We start from the raw sequence: 18,701 nt of genomic DNA, 5'->3' as shown, positions 1-18,701 counted from the left end.
CTCTTGCAGAGCATGCATGGCCTCGCTTTTACTTTGGGCTTCAAGGAAATAAAACCCAAGCGCTGGAAAAGGAGGCATGAAGAAGCCCTCTTCGACCGTTTGCCCCCTTTCTTAAAGGAAGGACCAGCCATCAAGTAGTCTGCAGGATCCACAACCAGAAAAAGGAGTCTGTGGTACAAATCGTCCCTGATAACGCAAGCAAGTAACCCAAAGTACACGCACCACAAAGAATGGGAAGAATCCAGTGCCGCTGCCACTATTAGCTATTCAAATTTTAATAGTCTTTAACTTAGAAATTAAGTGCCAGATATACGTTTGGGACAGAAGCTTTAGGATTGAATGTTTGGGGCTCCTGCATTCCAAAATTTACAACTGTGCCTCTTCTTAAGATCAATGGTCCACAGTCCTGCCCAGAATCCTGGGTGGGATGGGACCATTTCATTCTTCGCAATCCAAGGTCTGCGGATGAAGAGAAACTCTGAGGAACGACATGTTGTGAGATTTTAAGGTGGCAGAGGAATGGAGAGGGCAAAACCATGAGAAGAGCTCGTAGCCTAATGGTCAGTCTGCCCTGGATGACATTATTCAGGAACAAGAGGGGTGGGTGGGGAATCTTCAGTTCCACAAAGGGCCCCACAACACTACCTGATGATGTCTCCGCCTCCTCTTCTTTGAGACCCTGGACAAGTGGATCTTCTTCTCCTCCTCTTTCCCAACAGGAAATGAGGCCTAGCTCTTTCAAGGAAACACACAAGTTACTTTTGGCTACAAAACTAGCTGGGTCTCCTTCAGACTGTCAGGATCTGGAAGGCAAGCCAGATATTTTAATTTGGGGAATCTCTCAGTGGACGGAAGGGGAACTTCCACCTGACAGCCAACCTTCCTCTTTACAATATGCGATGAGCTTGATCAAACCAAAGGCCTATCTAGTCCAGCATCTCCACAGGGCCTGAATCGATGTGTATGGGAATCCCACAATCAGTCCAAATAATACCAATACAATTTATATCCTGTCCTTCCTTCCAAAGGGAATCCAGGGGGGCAAAAAAATGATGAAGGACCAAAATCACCTTTAAAACAAAACATCTTTTTTAAAAAACAAGGACAGAAGGCTACAGCCATCATGACTTGTAGCCCTTGAGAGCCTTCTCTTCCATGCATTTCTCAAGCTTCCTTTTTCAAGCCATCCGATATGTCCACCAGGAGAACTCACCGCCTGATGGATGACTCTTTCCTGGATGACATTACTCAGGAACAGAAAAATGCTTCCATTCCCAGACCAAAAGAGACTCCACAGCACAGCTAAGCACCAACCTCCTGAGGTCTTCTCCTCTTTTGGAACCTGAATAAGAACATAAGAAGAGCCTGCTGGATCAGGCCAGTGGCCTATCTAGTCCAGCATCCTGTTCTCACAGTGGCCAACCAGGTGCCTCAATGAAGCCCGCAAGCAGGACCTGAGTGCAAGAATACTCTCCCCTTCTGAGGCTTCCAGCAACTAGGTTTCAGAAGCATGCTGCCTCTGACTAGGGTGGCACAGCACAGCCATCACGGCTAGTAGCCATTGATAGCCCTGTCCTCCGTGAATTTGTCTAATCTTCTTTTAAAGCCATCCAAGCTGGTGGCCATTACTGTATCTTGTGGAGCAAATTCCATAGTTTAACTATGCGCTGAGTGAAGAAGTACTTCCTTTTGTCTGTCCTGAATCTTCCAACATTCAGCTTCTTTGAATGTCCACGAGTTCTAGTATTATGAGAGAGGGAGAAGAACTTTTCTCTATCCACTTTCTCAATGCTATGCATAATTTTATACACTTCTATCATGTCTCCTCTGACCCGCCTTTTCTCTAAACTAAAAAGCCCCAAATGCTGCAACCTTTCCTCATAAGGGAGTCGCTCCATCCCCTTGATCATTCTGGTTGCCCTCTTCTGAACCTTTTCCAACTCTATAATATCCTTTTTGAGATGAGGCGACCAGAACTGTACACAGTATTCCAAATGCGGCCGCACCATAGATTTATACAACGGCATTATGATATCGGCTGTTTTATTTTCAATACCTTTCCTAATTATCGCTAGCATGGAATTTGCCTTTTTCACAGCGGCCGCACACTGGGTCGACATTTTCATCGTGCTGTCCACTACAACCCCGAGGTCTCTCTCCTGGTCGGTCACCGCCAGTTCAGACCCCATAACCGTATATGTGAAATTAAGATTTTTTGCTCCAATATGCATAATTTTACACGAGACAATACTCAAGAAATCAGAAGAAGGCTAGGACTGGGGAGGGCACCTGTGAAAGAACTAGAAAAGGTCCTCAATTGCAAAGATGTATCACTGAATACTAAAGTCAGGATCATTCACACCATGATATTTCCAATCTCTATGTGTGGATGTGAAAGTTGGACAGTGAAAAAAGTGCATAATACAAATCAAGAAAAAATAAATTAAATTGACTTAAATGACTTACAGCGTTCACTTCACTGTATATTATTACAAGATGTTCATTTACCCTCCGCAGGTACATTAAAAGTTGGAGGGCACCTTCCCTATTCTCGTGTATGTGTGTGCGTGCGTGCGTGTGTGTGTGTGTGCGTTTTACAGATACAAGTAATCCTGTTCCAAGTGTGGAAAGAGCTTCAGTCGCCTCTCCCTGCTCCGGTCACATCGAAGGATGCATGCAGGGGAGAAACCATGGAAACGCTGTTTGCAAAAAGCGCTTTGGCGACAGGGCGAAGCAGGAACCTCCGCGCCTGCGCCCTGGATTTGCACAAGGGGCAGAGCCTGCAAGACGTTTGCCCAGAGCGCAGCTGGGATTCAGTCCTCCAGCGGTGGAAGGAACTGAGCTCTGTTTCCTAGAGAGGTAGGATGTTGTCATGACAATGGGAGGGACGGAGGGAGACAAGAGTGAAGCAAGGAAGGAAACAGGCTTGATTCATTTCCGAGGAGGAGGAGGAGGAGGAGGAAGGAGGCTGGATCGTGGCGAGGACGCAAGACAAAGAGAGAGGTGCAGCAGTGGGGGGGCGAAAGGGTCAGGAGTTTGCATTTGGGGGTGTAAAAAGGGGGAGATCCTCCCCCCACCTCTCCCCCGGAATCAGGGGCGTCACTATGGGGCTTCTTCGCACTCCCGAGCTAGATTTGCTCTCAATTGAGTGACAAATGCGAGAGCGAGCGGATCCTCCGGTGGAGGAAAAGGTCAACGGAACTCTAATAGTTAATGGGCCAAAGGGGTAGGGTGGTCCTTAGACTCCGGAACACTTCCGGTTCCCAAACGAGAGCAGCAATGCGGAAGGGTGCCGGTCCAAAGAAACGCAAGGAGGGGGGATGAAAGAGGTATGACGGAAATGAAACCAGTTCCAGCCTCCGAATGAGGACCGGAAGGCTGCATGTCTTCCTCCGCTTTTCTGAGTCTCTGGATGGTCGTTGCACTTCCCTGCTCCAGCCTGGTCAGTTTCCTTCGCAAAGAAGGTGGGGAAAGCGGGGACGGAGGAGGGGGGAATAAACTCCCAGGCTCCACCCCTTTGAAGAACCTGAGGGCTTCTCCATGCAATCAACTCCAATCCAAAGTCATGCGAAAAGAGCCCAAACTCCACTGCTTCCATTGCCTGGTTTTCTTGCAACCTCCAGATCTTTTGGGGGGGGGGCTGTCCTGGTGCAGAGTAAGCCGCCTTGCATGGGGCGGGTGGGTACAGCGGCTGCACTTTGGGATGTCAAAGAGGGTTGGACTTGATGGCCTCATAGGCCCCTTTCAACTCTACTATTCTACGATTCTATGCCCTCCAACCTGGATGGCTTTCAAAGCGGGTTGCACACTTTTCTAGAGGCTCAATGGCTGCTGACCACGATGGCTCTGTTGCTCCCTCCACTGTCAGAGGCAGGAAATGTCTCTGAATACCAGTTGCTGGGAATGTCATTTGGGGGTGAGTGTTGCTGTTGCCCTCGAGGCCTGCTGTCAGGCTTCCCAGTGGTTGGCCACTGAGGGCACGATGCTGGGCTCTTGGCCTGACCCAGCAGCCAGGCTCTGATGTTATGAGAGGGGTTGGTCTAGGGCTGGCAACAGACTTTTGGGGGGCTGGGAGCCCAGGGCCAGTAATGGGCCCCACGAACACCTGCCTCCAACAAGGCCAAGGCCTCCCCTTTCCCTGCCCCTGCTTTGACATCGAGGCTGCTCACCACCTTCCACCCCCTGGATACACTTCAGCAGTGGACAGGTGGTGGCTCTTTTGAATGGGGGCTCACCATTTGGGGAACGAAACGAAGCTCATTAGAAGAGAACCTCCTTGGATGCAGAAGGGCCCAGGTTCGATCGCCGACATTTCTGGGAAAGAGCCCCTGCCTGGAATCTTGGATAGCTGCTGCCAATCAGGGCAGACAATACTGAACTAGATGAACCAATGATCCCCAGTCTAAAGCAGCTTCCTGCGTTTCAAGGTTTTTGTTGTTATGTGCCTTCAAGTCAATTATGACTTATGTCAACCCTATGAATAAAGAGCATCCAGTAGCATCTGTTGTGAACCACCCTGTTCAGACCTTGTAAGTTCAGGTCTGTGACTTCCTTTATGGAATCAATCCATCTCTTGTTTGTCCTTCCTCTTTTTCTACTCCTGTTTTTCCCAGCATTATTGTCTTTTCTAGTGAATCATGTCTTCTCATGATGTGTCCAAAGTATGACAGCCTCAGTTTCATCATTTTAGCTTCTAGTGATAGTTCTGGTTTAATTTGTTCTAACACCCAATTATTTGTCTTTTTCACAGTCCATGGTATGCACAAAGTTCTCCAACACCACATTTCAAATAAGCTGATTTTTCTCTTATCCATTTTGTTCACTGTTCAACTTTCACATCCATACATAGAGATGGGGAATACCATGGTCTGAATGATCCTGACTTTGGTGTTCAGTGATACAGATTTGCATGTGAGTTCTCAATAGCTGCCCTCCCCAGTCCTAGCCTAATTTCTTAACTATTGTCTCCATTTTGGTTAATGACTGTGCCAAGGTATTGATAATCCTTGACAAGTTCAGTGTCCTCATTGTCAACTTTAAAGTAGGGAAGGGCTAAGCTGGGGTTGAGGGAGGGGGGATTTGCTGCTCCCCCACCTTGCAATCCTGTGCATGTTTACTCAGAAGTAAATCCCACCCTGTTGAATGGGGCTTACCCACTAGGACTGGCATCAGTTTTGCTGAGACGGCACCTCGCATTGCACCTGCACCCTTTGCCCACTCACTTCTCCCTGCCTCCCATCACATCTGTGGCTCCCACTGGCCCTCAGAATTATCCCCAGGCCAGCAGAACAGTGAGTGCTTTTCTACCCTATATCTCAGTGGTGGGCTGGGCATGCGCTTTGCGTGCAGAAGGTCCTGGGTTCAATCTTTTGCATGTCCTTGTGGAAGGGAAAAAATGTTCTAGGTTGTTTGTGTGAGGATCCCACAGCTGGCTCTGTGTGTGTGTGTGTGTGCTATTACATTCATTGATATATGGGAATTACAATTTATGAGTAACATTAGTAAAAAAAACTTTACTAAGGATTTTGTATGGTCTGGTATGGGAGGAGGTCCGTGGGGGTGACACCATGAGTTACCGCACTGGGTGACACCAACCCTAGTGATGCCACTGCCCGGAATTCATGGGAAGGAGTCACATGCATGCAACCTAGGGGCAACATTGGGGGCCGAACAGCTGCAACGCTTCCATTGCATGATCCTCTTTGAAGCTCCCTCTCCCCCAGGATTGGGGGTGGAGACGCCCTGGGGCAGAGGAGACCCCCGGGTGTCGGGGCTAGGAAAGCCGGCCTACCTCACTGGGCTGCTGTGTGAGGACAAAAGGGGAGCAGGAGCAGGTGTTCCCCTCCCCAAACGCCTTGGACAAGAAAGCAGACCAAAAAGAGAGAGAGTAAGCAAGCGAATAAGTAAGCAATATTTTCCCCACGTACAAGTGGGGCCTGTTTTATTGTTCGTTCTGTCCACAGTGTGTTTCTCTGAGTCCGTTTCTGCACTGCTGTAGTTCCTGGGAGGAAACATGCTTTTTGTAGAATCATAGAGTTGGAAGGGGCCTGTAAGACCATCCAGTCGAACCCCCAGCTCAGTGCTTACCCTCTCCCCCAAATGCACTTTGCCTCTTCTTGGGATCTCCTCAAACCAGATGGGCGTGTTTTGCCTGCCTGGTGCAAATATCGCTCGTCATTTAGGTAGTTTGGTAGACAGTGTTGGGGAGGAGTCAGTGGAAATGCAGCCGTGAGGTCCTGGAAGCAAAATTTAGGTTGCTAGGTAGGATGCTGAAAGCCAGGACCTCCAAGGTGGCTTTCTCTGAAATGCTACCGGTTCCACGCGCAGGACCAGCCAGACAGGCCCAGCTTCGCAGTCTCAATGCGTGGATGAGACGATGGTGTCGGGTGGAAGGGTTTGGATTTGTTAGGCACTGGGGAACATTTTGGGACAAGTCGGGCCTGTACAAAAGGGATGGGCTCCACTTGAACCAGAATGGAACCAGACTGCTGGCACTTAAAATTAAAAAGGTGGCAGAGCAGCTTTTAAACTGACTGAGGGGGGAAACCCGACAGGAGCTGAGGAAGGTCCGGTTTGGAATAAACCTCCCCCCTGGGATAAAGACCAAAGAAATGATGAAATTTTAAAAGGGGTAGGCCTAGAAGTAGGCATTGTGAGAGCAGGGGCACAGGATATAAATTCAGAAGGGCAAAATTATCACAGGCCAAACCACAAGTGCCAAAGACACTTGAAGAGAGACACTGCTTACAAGTGCCTGTACGCTAATGCTAGGAGCCTCCGAACCAAGATGGGAGAACTGGAGTGGTTGGTCTTAGAGGAGAGCATTGATATAGTGAGCATAACGGAGACCTGGTGGAATGGAGAAAACCAGTGGGATACGGTTATCCCTGGATATAAACTATATCGAAAGGACAGGGAAGGACATATTGGTGGCGGAGTCGCTCTATACGTGAAAGAAGGCATTGAATCCAGCAAGCTGGAAACCCCAAAAGAGGTGGACTCCTCCACAGAATCATTGTGGGTGGTGATACCATGCCCCAGGAGAGATTTAATACTGGGAACGATCTATCGTCCCCCTGATCAAAATGCTCAGGGAGACCTTGAGATGAGATATGAAATTGAGGAAGCATCCAAACTAGGAAATGTGGTAGTAATGGGTGATTTCAACTACCCGGACATAGACTGGCTGCATATGTGTTCCAGTCATGACAAAGAAGCAAAATTTCTAGATATTCTAAATGACTATTCCCTAGACTAGTTGGTCATGGAACTGACCAGAGGGACAGCAACCCTGGACTTAATCGCCAGTGAGGATCTAGACCTGGTGTGAGATGTAAGTGTTGTTGAACTGATTGGGAGCAGTGACCATCGTGCTATTAAATTAAACATACATGTAAATGGCCAATTGCCTAGAAATCCAACACGGTCACATTTGACTTCAAAAGAGGAAACTTCACAAAAATGAGGGGATTGGTAAAAAGAAACCTGAAAAACAAAGTCCAGAGGGTCACATCACTTGAAAATGCTTGGAAGTCAAGCATACAGAAGAGTGTCAACAAGCATACAGATAGAGGTGATCCAGTGGACATAGTGTACTTAGACTTTCAAAAAGCGTTTGACAAGGTACCTCACCAAAGACTTCTGAGGAAGCTTAGCAGTCATGGAATAAGAGGAGAGGTCCTCTTGTGGATAAGGAATTGGTTAAGAAGCAGAAAGCAGAGAGTAGGAATCAACGGACAGTTCTCCCAATGGAGGGCTGTCGAAAGTGGAGTCCCTTAAGGATCAGTCTTGGGACCTGTACTTTTCAACTTGTTCATTAATGACCTAGAATTAGGAGAGAGCAGTGAAGTGGCCAAGTTTGCTGACAACACTAAATTGTTCAGGGTTGTTAAAACAAAAAGGGATTGCGAAGAGCTCCAAAAAGACCTCTCCACACTGAGTGAATGGGTGGAAAAATGGCAAATTCAATTCAATATAAACAAGTGTAAAATTATGCATATTGGAGCAAAAATCTGAATTTCACATATACGCTCATGGGGTCTGAACTGGCGGTGACCGACCAGGAGGGAGACCTCGGGGTTGTAGGGCACAGCACGATGAAAATGTTGACCCAGTGTGCAGCAGCTGTGAAAAAGGCAAATTCCATGCTAGGGATAATTAGGAAAGTTATTGAAAATAAAACAGCCGATATCATAATGCCGTTGTATAAATCTATGGTGCGGCCGCATTTGAAATACTGTGTACAGTTCTGGTCGCCTCATCTCAAAAAGGATATTATAGAGTTGGAAAAGGTTCAGAAGAGGGCAACCAGAATGATCAAGGGGATGGAGCGACTCCCTTACGAGGAAAGGTTGCAGCATTTGGGGCTTTTTAGTTTAGAGAAAAGGCGGGTCAGAGGAGACATAATAGAAGTGTATAAAATTATGCATGGCATTGAGAAAGTGGATAGAGAAAAGTTCTTCTCCCTCTCTCATAATACTAGAACTCATGGACATTCAAAGAAGCTGGATGTTGGAAGATTCAGGACAGACAAAAGGAAGTACTTCTTTACTCAGCGCATAGTTAAACTATGGAATTTGCTCCCACAAGATGCAGTAATGGCCACCAGCTTGGATGGCTTTAAAAGAAGTTTAGACAAATTCATGGAGGACAGGGCTATCAATGGCTACTAGCCATGATGGCTGTGCTGTGCCACCCTAGTCAGAGGCAGCATGCTTCTGGAACCCAGTTGCCAGAAGCCTCAGGAGGGGAGAGTGTTCTTGCACTCAGGTCCTGCTTGCGGGCTTCCCCCAGGCACCTGGTTGGCCACTGTGAGAACAGGATGCTGGACTAGATGGGCCACTGGCCTGATCCAGCAGGCTCTTCTTATGTTCTTATGTTCTTATTCAGGTTCCGAAAGAGGAGAAGACCTCAGCAGGTTGGTGCTTAGCTGTGCTGTGGAGCCTCTTTTGGTCTGGGAATGGAAGCATTTTTCTGTTCCTGAATAATGTCATCCAGGGGAGAGTCGTCCATCAGGCAGTGAGTTCTCCTGGTCGACATCTCGGATGGCTTGAAAAAGGAAGCTTGAGAAACGCATGGAAGAGAAGGCTCTCAAGGGCTACAACTCATGATGGTGTAGCCTTCTGTCCTTGTTTTTTTAAAAAGATGTTTTGTTTTAAAGGTGATTTTGGTCCTTCATCATTTTTTTGCTCCCCTGGATTCCCTTTGTAAGGAAGGACAGGATATACATTTTATTGGTATTATTAGGACTGATTGTGGGATTCCGATACACATAGATTCAGGCCCTGTGGAGATGCTGGACTAGATAGGCCTTTGGTTTGATCAAGCTCATCGCATATTGTAAAGAGGAAGTTCCCCTTCCGTCCACTGAGAGATTCCCCAAATTAAAATATCTGGCTTGGTTTCCAGACCCTTACAGTCTGAAGGAGACCCAGCTAGTTTTGTAGCCAAAAGCAACTTGCGTGTTTCCTTGAAAGGGCTAGGCCTCATTTCCTTTTCGGAAGGAGGTGAAGAAGATCCACTTGTCCAGGGTTTCAAAGAAGAGGAGGCAGAGATATCAGCATTTAGTGTTGTGGGGCCCTTTGTGTAATTGAAGATTCCCCACCCACTCCTCTTGTTCCTGAATAATGTGATCCAGGGCAGACTGACCCATTAGGCTACAAATTCTTCTCATGGTTTTTCTCTCTCCATTCCTCTGCCACCTAAAAATCTCACAACATCTCATCCCTTGGAGTTTCTCTTCATCTACAGACCTTGGGTTGCGAAGGATGAAATGGTCCCATCCCACCCAGGATTCTGGACAGGACTGTGGACCATTGATCTTAAGAAGAGGCACAGTGGTAAATTTTGGAACGCAGGAGCCCCAAACATTCAAACCTAAAGCTTCTGTCCCAAACATGTATATCTGGCACTTAATTTCCAAGTTAAAGACTATTAAAATTTGAATAGGTAATAGTTGCAGCGGCACCGGATTCTTCTTCCCATTCTCTGTGGTGTGTGTACTTTGGGTTACTCGCTTTCGTTGTCAGGGACTATTTCTACCACAGACTCCTTTTTCTGGTTGTGGATCTTGCAGACTACTTGATAGCTGGTCCTTCCTTTAAGAAAGGGGGCAGACAGTCGAAGAGGGCTTCTTCATACCTCCTTTTCCAGCGCTTGGATTTTATTTCCTTGAAGCCCAAAGTAAAAGCGAGGCCATGCATGCTCTGCAAGAGGGTCCCCGTTTCGCAGTCATGCAGCTGAGATCTTGCCAGGCTGCACCTGCCTGAAGCCAAATTCAGCATTAGTTGTAAAAATGAGCCCCTCTGAACAAAAGTGGGTCTTGCTTCTCATTAAGCCCTGCATCAAATGGAGCTAGAAGCTTCTCAGCAAAGATATTATCTGGCAAAGCCACACAGCTCAGGTTTTGCACAGGTTTTTATATGAACCCTTTTAAAACCCAAGACACATTCTACAGCATATGTATTGGTTTATTTTAAAATTTATGCCTCAGTTTTCAAGGAAGGCAATGGTAAACCACCTCTGAATACCGCTTACCAGGAAAACCCTATTCATAGGGTCGCCATAAGTCGGGATCGAGTTGAAAGCAGTCCATTGCCATTTTCTTTTCGAGGAACTTCTTCCACACAGCAGCTTACCATTTCCAATAAAAGCCAAACTTCACCGGAAAAATAATATATATGTATAAAAAACAGAATATAAGACCTAATAAGGATCATAAAAACAGTAATTCAGAATTCTTCAGGGGGGACAAAAAGCTTTCAACAAACTTGGAAAGCGTAAGAATGTCTGGGCTTGTTTCTCTTCAAAGGGAAGAGAACTCCAAAGAACTGGCTCCACAGCGCTCAAAGCATGTGGCCCGAGTCATGTGCTGTTGGCAAGGCTTCACCCCTTTGCTCTCGTTCAAAATGTTTTGAGCGTTCAGATTTGGTTTGGAATGCCCAAATACTTTGTGGTCAAAAGTAACTAATCTTGCCTGATTTCCTTTTTTTTAAAGAACCAGACCTCATTTCCTGTTGGGAAGAAGGAGAAGATCCGGTGATGCAGGAACCCAAAGAAGAGGAGGAGACCTCAGCAGGTGGATTTACTTATTTATTATTTAATGTATATCCTGCCCTTCCTCCCAGCAGGAGCCCACATGCTTAGCTGTGTGTTGGGGCCCTTTCAGGAGCTGAAGCTTCGCTCCCCTCGCCCGCCCCGTTCCTGTGTAATATCATCCGGAACAGACGGACCCATCAGGGCACAATTTCCTTCCCTTCATCCAACATCTCACAATATTCCCTCCTCGGAAAATAGCTCAGGTTTTGCACATGTGTTTATATGAACCCTTTTTAAACCCAAGACTCATTCTACAGCATATTTATTGGTTTATTAAAAAATTATAGCTCACTTTTCGAGAAGCTTTCTCCTCAGAGCAACTTACCATTTCCAATAAAAGCCAAACTTCACTGGAAAAATAAAAAAAGATATAAAAAAATATAACTGCATTATAAACCAGCAGTTATACGTATAAAAAAACAGAATATAAGACCTAATAAGGATCATAAAAACAGTAATTAAGAATTCTTTGTTGAGGGTGGACAAAAACCTTTCAACAAACTTGGAAAGCGTAATAATGTCTGGGGTTGTTTCACTTCAAAGGGAAGAGAACTCCACAGAACTGGCTCCACAGCGCTCAAAGCACGTTTAATAGTGAGGCTCTTCTTTCAATGCCTTCATTCTGCCAGCCCTCCCCAGTTTCCTATTCTGTTAGAATTAAGGTCACCGTTTAATTCAGGAAAGCCGAAAGGTGGCCCTGCCCTCCTTGGCAGACAAAATGTTTAGCGAGTGATGTTTCTCCTGCAACGGGTGCAAATTGGTGGGAGCGACTTCCCTCCCTCTTCCTACACCAGGTGTAAGTTCCCTGCTAAATCAGAGGGTGTCATCCAGCTTCTCCACACCACACACCTTTATGGCACATCCACAGTGTACATTGAAAGCATGTGGCTTCCTCCCAATAGTCCTGGGAGTTGTAGTTTATGAAGGGTGCTGGGAATGTAGCGCAGTGAGAAAAAACTATTCTCCAGGATTTGTTGGGGGAAGCCGTGTGCTTTACATTTGTGCTGAGTGTGCTTTAAATGTCTGGTGTGATCATACACTTCTATCATGTCTCCTCTTTCCTTTTTTTCTATGAGAAAAATCCCCAAATGTTGCCACCCTTGATCATTTTGATTGCTCATTTCTCTACCTCTTCCACCCCTAGAATGTTATTTTTGCGGTCAGGCAACCAGAGCTGAAGATAGCATTCCAAGAAGGATCACATTTTGGATGTGTATAATGGCGTTATGATATTGGCAGTTTTCTTTTCAATCTGTGTCTTAATGATCCCTCACATGCAAATCACCAATAACATCAGTACCTTAATTGGGGCATCTGCTATGACCTCAAGGTCTCTCTCCTGTCAGTCACCTCTGGCTCAGTTAGGATTTTTCACTTCCGTGCATCACTTGACGCTTGCTTACATTTAATTGCATTTTCTCTTTAATACCCAAGCCTGCTTGGAGAGTTCCTTTTGGAGTTCCTCACAATCCCTCTTTATTTTAATCACCCTGACAAGTCCTGATCCTGATGACTGGGGGGCACTTCTTACATCCCTCAATTAGGAGAACTCTTCATTTATTCCTGCTTTCTCCTTCCTGATCTTGAAACACTTACTGATGCATGAGAGCGCATTTCCTCATATCCCATGATTGCTATATTCCACTCCATGTTTAGTAATTCTGTATTTCATAATATTTTCCACTACTTTTCCCGGAACAGGTAATAGGCCTCGGATTTCCCGGATACCTTCTGTGTCCTTTTGACTTGCATATTGTAATACATTTGCCAGTCCATATGGTAGCAAGTCTTTGGGAGAAGGTACATATTTTTCTTAGAAGATCAGCAATGTCACATTTGGGTTATTTTAAGACCTCTCAGGTAGATGCCATCTGGACTTGGCATGATTTGTGAACACTAAAGGAAAAGATCCCGCTTGTCCCATCTCTCTTCAGAGTGTGAGTGGAGGGCAGATGATGTCCACGCCTTGCCTGGGAGTATGAATGTGGAAGGCAATGGTTTCTTCTTCCAGGGACTGGTGACCTTTGAGGAAGGGTCCTGCACTTCACCCAGGAGGAACGGGCTCAGCTGAATCCAGCCTAGAGAGCTCTGTACAAGGAGATCATGCAGGAGATTCCTGAGATGGCGACCTGTTCTGTTAGAATTAGGAGAGGTTAAGGATAGGCTTCTTACTCCCTTCCTGGCACCCCTGCTTCGCAAACCTGATCCACTATGCATTTCAGATTATCCGGTAGAGCTGCCATCATTTCCTACACCCCCTTTTCCCAAACAGGAGGACTCTGGGGGGGCCAATTTAGTACTGATAATTCTGGGATCCTAGGACAGCACCCCCTCCGCTTTCCAGCCAGAGCTCTCTTTAACTTCCTGTAAGGCCTACAACCAACACTCTCCCTCTGTTGCTGCCACCAGTCTGAAGAGTCAGCTTTTCCTTTGCACCTCAAAATCCTTTTACTCGGAAGTGGGGAACCCAAGTTTTAGCTCAAGTATCTACCTGATCCTAAGTGACTACTTACCTCCAGGATATTGGTCCTGTCAGGTGTAAAGCTGTTTGGCTGGTCCACTGCAGGCTTTTTCCTGATGGTGGATGAGGCACAAAGGCTGCATATCTCAGCCCACCTTTGAAGGATATTTCCAAATAGCTTTGTGGGGCATTGGGCTCTCTTGGATTAATTAAAACGGAACTCACATAGTGCAGGTGTGTCTGTGTTATGTGTCTTCTAGTCGAGGGGGGGCGAGCCTCCATGGGCTCATCAGACGAACAGGGTCCTTATCAACAGACAAGGAAGTAGAGGGCTGAGAAGCGTCAGGCATCTCTAAGTTTCTGCGGGATGAAGGGGCGATTACTGCTAATTCATGGCTCGGTGAAGGAGGAGTTGCTGCTCTTTCGGAATCCTCCCCTAACTGATCCGTTGGGAGGGTTGAAGGCTGAGCCCTGTCCCCAAGGGGGGCTGGGCCACCTGTGGGAATTGGCGGAGCATCTCCCACACTCCTTTCCCCAATGTCTGGAATAGACACAACAACAGCTGGATCTTCCGTGCCTTCTGGCAGTTGAGGCGTCTGCAACTCATGCCTTTCCCCTCCCTGGCCCTCTAGAGAGAGCTGGGGCTCGACATGAACTGTCATCAGCATTTGTTTTAAGTGATTACTAGTTTCTGCTAGTTGTATGTTATCATCTGCGTATCTTCAATGATTGATATTTCTCCCTCAGGTTTCACACCTCCTTCATCTTGCTCCAATCCCACTTTTTGTATGATATGTTCTCTCCATAAATTAAGTAACTGGGTGATAAAATATAGCCCTAGGGACGCATGATGACTTTTGTGGGCCCTAGGCACTTTTGCCTTCGTGGGCCCCTTCCTCCATAATAATATCAATATGAAAAATTATTCTTGATATAACTTTAAATACTTCAAAATTTTATTTTTTTTCTGTTCTAGGCAAAATTTAATAGATTTTTGTGGGCCCTAAAAGTTTCATTTTTTTCTGATGGGAGAAAAAAATTAAAACATTTTCTTTGACCCTACAAATTCATTTTTTCCTTCTGATTTTAAAAGAAATTAAAACATTTTCATGGGCCCCTGCCCTAAAAGTATTGTGGGCCCTGGCACTGTGCCATAAGTCGGCCCTGCTAACACCCCCTTATCCGTAGAAGCCGGGCTCCATCAAGGTCATGAAGTCTGGGAAGTTTTCGGGAGGATGTTCCATTTGGCCACTGATTGGTGAGCCCTTATTCCATGAAGAAATTCCCTGATTGGTTAATTGGATCCAGCCTGTTGCTGGGCAGTTTGCCATAAGTATGGGGTTCAAACCTTGGCTTGCTTTCCTCTGCTGGGTCCCATCATGCCTACTTGATGCTGCCAGTTGAGCTTCCATTTTGCATTGACTCTCCTGCCTGTTCCTCTCTCTGAGGAGAGGGGGCTGTGCAACTGTCTACCTGTGTGTAAGGACAGACTAGGCTAGATAGCTGGTTTTTCTCTTGGGACTCAACTCCGTATGTTTTACCTTGTCCCTTTAGGGTGTTGATATTTGGGTGGATTTTTATGGTTTGATGACTTATGCCTGGAATTGGACCTGATTTGTGGAAGTGTCCCTTTTTTCTCATCCTTTTAGTCACTTTTATGCCCAGTTAGGAACCTTTTATTCCTATGGTATTTTAATAGTTTTTTACCTGTTTTGGTAAGGATTTCTGAATTTTATCGTTTTGGAAGGCATAGGTTAGAAGGAACAGATCACGCTTGGGGATTTAAATTTAATGATTTGTTGCAGTAAGTTTTATTAGTCTACTTACTGACCATCTTCACTTGAAGCAGCGATGAAATAAGAGATCATTCAACAAAGAGGAACATGTCATGAAAACCTGAATTCAAGATGGTTGTGTAGCAAAGGATTATAGTGTTTCATTTGTTATTGTCTCACATTCTCACATTCCATGTTCCTATTGTATGAGTCGCACAACTCCAGACTCTCCTTTCACATCTGTGCACATCAGGCTCTGGGCTTCCTTTGGGCTTTGACCCAGCTGCATCATTAGTCACAGCACTACTTGTACTTGTCCTTTGTTCTTCCCCAGTAGCTCGGTGAGTGCCTTCTGACCTGGGGGTCTCATCTTCCAGCCCTATCTAGTGTTGCAGTTAATTGGAGGCTAACATTTTGGGAGGGACGGAGGGAGGGAGGGACGGAGGGAGGGGATTCGAGCTTCCCTCTTGGCACTGGAAAGGGCCATGTTCCTGTCAGACAGGATCCATCCTAGGTTTGTAAATTCCAGCTGTGCATAAGTACTGGGCTGTCCACCTTAAATGGAGGAACAAGAGAGGGAATTTTTGTTACAGTTGTCTGTGTGTGTGTCTCTTTTCACAACATGTTACCAAGCACCTACTGCTAAATTAACTCTGTACAAGGCCTCGAGCTTTGACAGTTAAACTGTGATATCAACAGAGCTCCCAAAAATACATTTTCAAAATACAAATCATAATATATTCACATGATTTATCCACAGCATTTTATCTCCTTTCTTTTTCATTCCCTCAGGTTACATCTGGGGGGTCAAAGCTGACAGAGAAGTATCTGAAGTATCACTGGAAAAAGCTGAGGAGCAGATGCAGGAGCAGAAACTGAGGAGTCAAGATGGAGCAAAGAGACAAGAGGAAAGACAAACTCACACAGGGGAGAAACCTTATAAATGCTTGGAGTGTGGAAAGAGCTTCAGGTGGAGTAGCAGCCTTACTTCGCATCAAAGAACTCACACAGGAGACAAACCTTATAAATGCTTGGAGTGTGGAAAGAGCTTCAGTCAGAGTGGCAACCTTACTTCACATCAAAGAACTCACACAGGAGACAAACCTTATAAATGCTTGGAGTGTGGAAAGAGCTTCAGTCAGAGTGGCAACCTTACTTTGCATCAAAAAACTCACACAGGAGACAAGCTTTATAAATGTTTCGAGTGTGGAAAGAGCTTTAGTCAGAGTAGCCACCTTACTTCGCATCAAAGAACTCACACAGGAGACAAACCGTATAAGTGCTTGGAGTGTGGAAAGAGCTTCAGGTGGAGTAGCCACCTTACTTCGCATTACAAAACTCATACAGGGAACAAACCTTATCAATGCTTTGAGTGTGGAAAAAGCTTCAGTCAGAGTAGCACTCTCACTTCGCATCAAAGAACTCACACAGGGGACAAATCTTATAAATGCTTGGAGTGTGGAAAGAGCTTCAGTCAGAGTAGCCACCTTACTTCGCATCACAGAACTCACACAGGGGACAAACCTTATAAATGCTTGGAGTGTGGAAAGAGCTTCAGTCAGAGTAGCACTCTTACTTTGCATCAAAAAAATCACACAGGAGACAAACCTTATAAATGCTTTGAGTGTGGAAAGAGCTTCAGTTATAGTAGCGCCCTTACTTTGCATCAAAGAACTCACACAGGAGACAAACCTTATAAATGCTTGGAGTGTGGAAAGAGCTTCAGTTATAGTAGCGCCCTTACTTCGCATCAAAGAAGTCACACAGGAGACAAACCTTATAAATGCTTGGAGTGTGGAAAGAGCTTCAGTCATAGTAGCCACCTTAGTTTGCATCAAAGAACTCACACAGGAGACAAACCTTATAAATGCTTGGAGTGTGGAAAGTGCTTCAGCCGGAGTAGCCACCTTACTTCGCATCACAGAACTCACACAGGAGACAAACCTTATAAATGCTTTGAGTGTGGAAAAAGCTTCAGGTGGAGTAGCAACCTTACTTTGCATCACAGAACTCACACAGGAAACAAACCTTATCAATGCTTTGAGTGTGGAAAGAGCTTCTGTGACAGTAGCGCCCTTACTTCGCATCACAAAACTCATACAGGGAACAAACCTTATAAATGCTTGGAGTGTGGAAAGGGCTTCAGTGACAGTAGCACCCTTACTTTGCATCACAGAACTCATACAGGGAACAAACCTTATCAATGCTTGGAGTGTGGAAAGAGCTTTAGTCAGAATGGCAACCTTACTGTACATCAAAGAACTCACACAGGGGACAAACCTTATCAATGCTTGGAGTGTGGAAAGTGTTTCAGTCGGAGTGACACCCTTAGTAAACATGAAAGAACTCACAGGAGACAAACCTTATAAATGCTTGGAGTGTGGAAAGAGCCACAAGAGTGTCTGTATAGTATAGCCAGCGGGGATTTTTCACATTCCGCCATGTTAAATTGAAAATACTCCCCATGCCATTCTGATGCTTCCCATAAGCTCATTTCAAAACAAAAGCTTCCATAACTTATAGTCCTGAACTCAGAAATGCTTGCTTAATAGCCCTGTCAATCTTCATGGCGATACACAAAACAGTCAGAGAGAATAGACAGTTCAAAGTGTAAAAAGAGGGAGAGAAACCTCAGAAACCTTTTGGACTTTTTTCTCTGAGAGTTATAATCTGTTGAGATTAATTAAAAATCAGCCATGTTCACAGAGTACCTGTAATCCTAATACTGACATTGCCCCATACTCTGACCTTCATCTGCTGCAGTTTAAAAGTTTAAAAAATGCCTGGCTGATTTAATAAATTTTGGCTGGGACCCAAAGATAGCGCGGAGCATGCTCAGAAGGACCAACTGTCAGAGTTCTAAAAGCCTCACAGCTGCTGGGCTTGGCTAATCAGAGGGCCACACCCACACCAGGCTTGATTTCACTTAAGACCATCATGGCTTCCCTCAAAGAATCCTGGGAAGTGTAGTTTGTGAAGGGTGCTAAGAGACTCCTATTCCCCTGAGAGAATGGTTGAACAGCCAGCCATTCTGATTGAAGGACTGTGAGGGGAACAGGGCGTCTCCTAGCAACTCTCAGCATCCTTCACTAACTACACTTCCCAGGATTCTTTGAGAGAAGCCATGACTGTCCAAAGTGAAATAATTGCCTGGTGTGGATGTGGCCAGGGACAGCTTTGGTTTAAATTTGGGTGGGAGGCTACATGTGTCTGCTGTAGAATAAAAAGGTGGGGGAAAGGCTGAAAAAGAATGATTCTGTTTACAATGTTTTCCTTTTGGAAAGGGAAAGGTCTTCCCTTCTGCCCAGTGCCCACCCACCCAATCTCCTCCCCTCCCACTCCCTGCCCCTTCCCTGGGTCAGTGTTGG

At 45.8% G+C, this 18,701-nt stretch overlaps 1 protein-coding gene across 1 annotated transcript; it reads left to right on the top strand.

Annotated features, from left to right (window-relative positions):
* Positions 1 to 2,951: 2,951 nt before the first annotated feature.
* Positions 2,952 to 18,228, top strand: LOC133381840 (zinc finger protein 420-like). Its single transcript, XM_061621365.1, has 3 exons — positions 2,952 to 3,003; positions 10,997 to 11,077; positions 16,126 to 18,228. Exons 2-3 carry the CDS (start codon positions 11,041 to 11,043, stop codon positions 17,700 to 17,702), a joined length of 1,614 nt encoding a protein of 537 aa, XP_061477349.1. The 5' UTR covers positions 2,952 to 3,003; positions 10,997 to 11,040; the 3' UTR covers positions 17,703 to 18,228.
* The last annotated feature ends 473 nt before the right edge of the window (positions 18,229 to 18,701 follow it).

Source organism: Rhineura floridana, chromosome 3, assembly GCF_030035675.1.
Source record: "Rhineura floridana isolate rRhiFlo1 chromosome 3, rRhiFlo1.hap2, whole genome shotgun sequence".
Taxonomy (NCBI): domain Eukaryota; kingdom Metazoa; phylum Chordata; class Lepidosauria; order Squamata; family Rhineuridae; genus Rhineura; species Rhineura floridana.
Note: the sequence above shows the minus strand (reverse complement) of the source record. Positions and strands in the feature narration are given on the sequence as shown.

Excerpts from the sequence above, each read along its gene's own strand:
- LOC133381840 (XM_061621365.1), top strand. The coding sequence starts at position 11,041 with ATGCAGGAACCCAAAGAAGAGGAGGAGACCTCAGCAG. Across the intron at positions 11,078-16,125 it reads AGAGGAGGAGACCTCAGCAG|GTTACATCTGGGGGGTCAAA; the intron begins GTGGATTTACTT and ends TCATTCCCTCAG.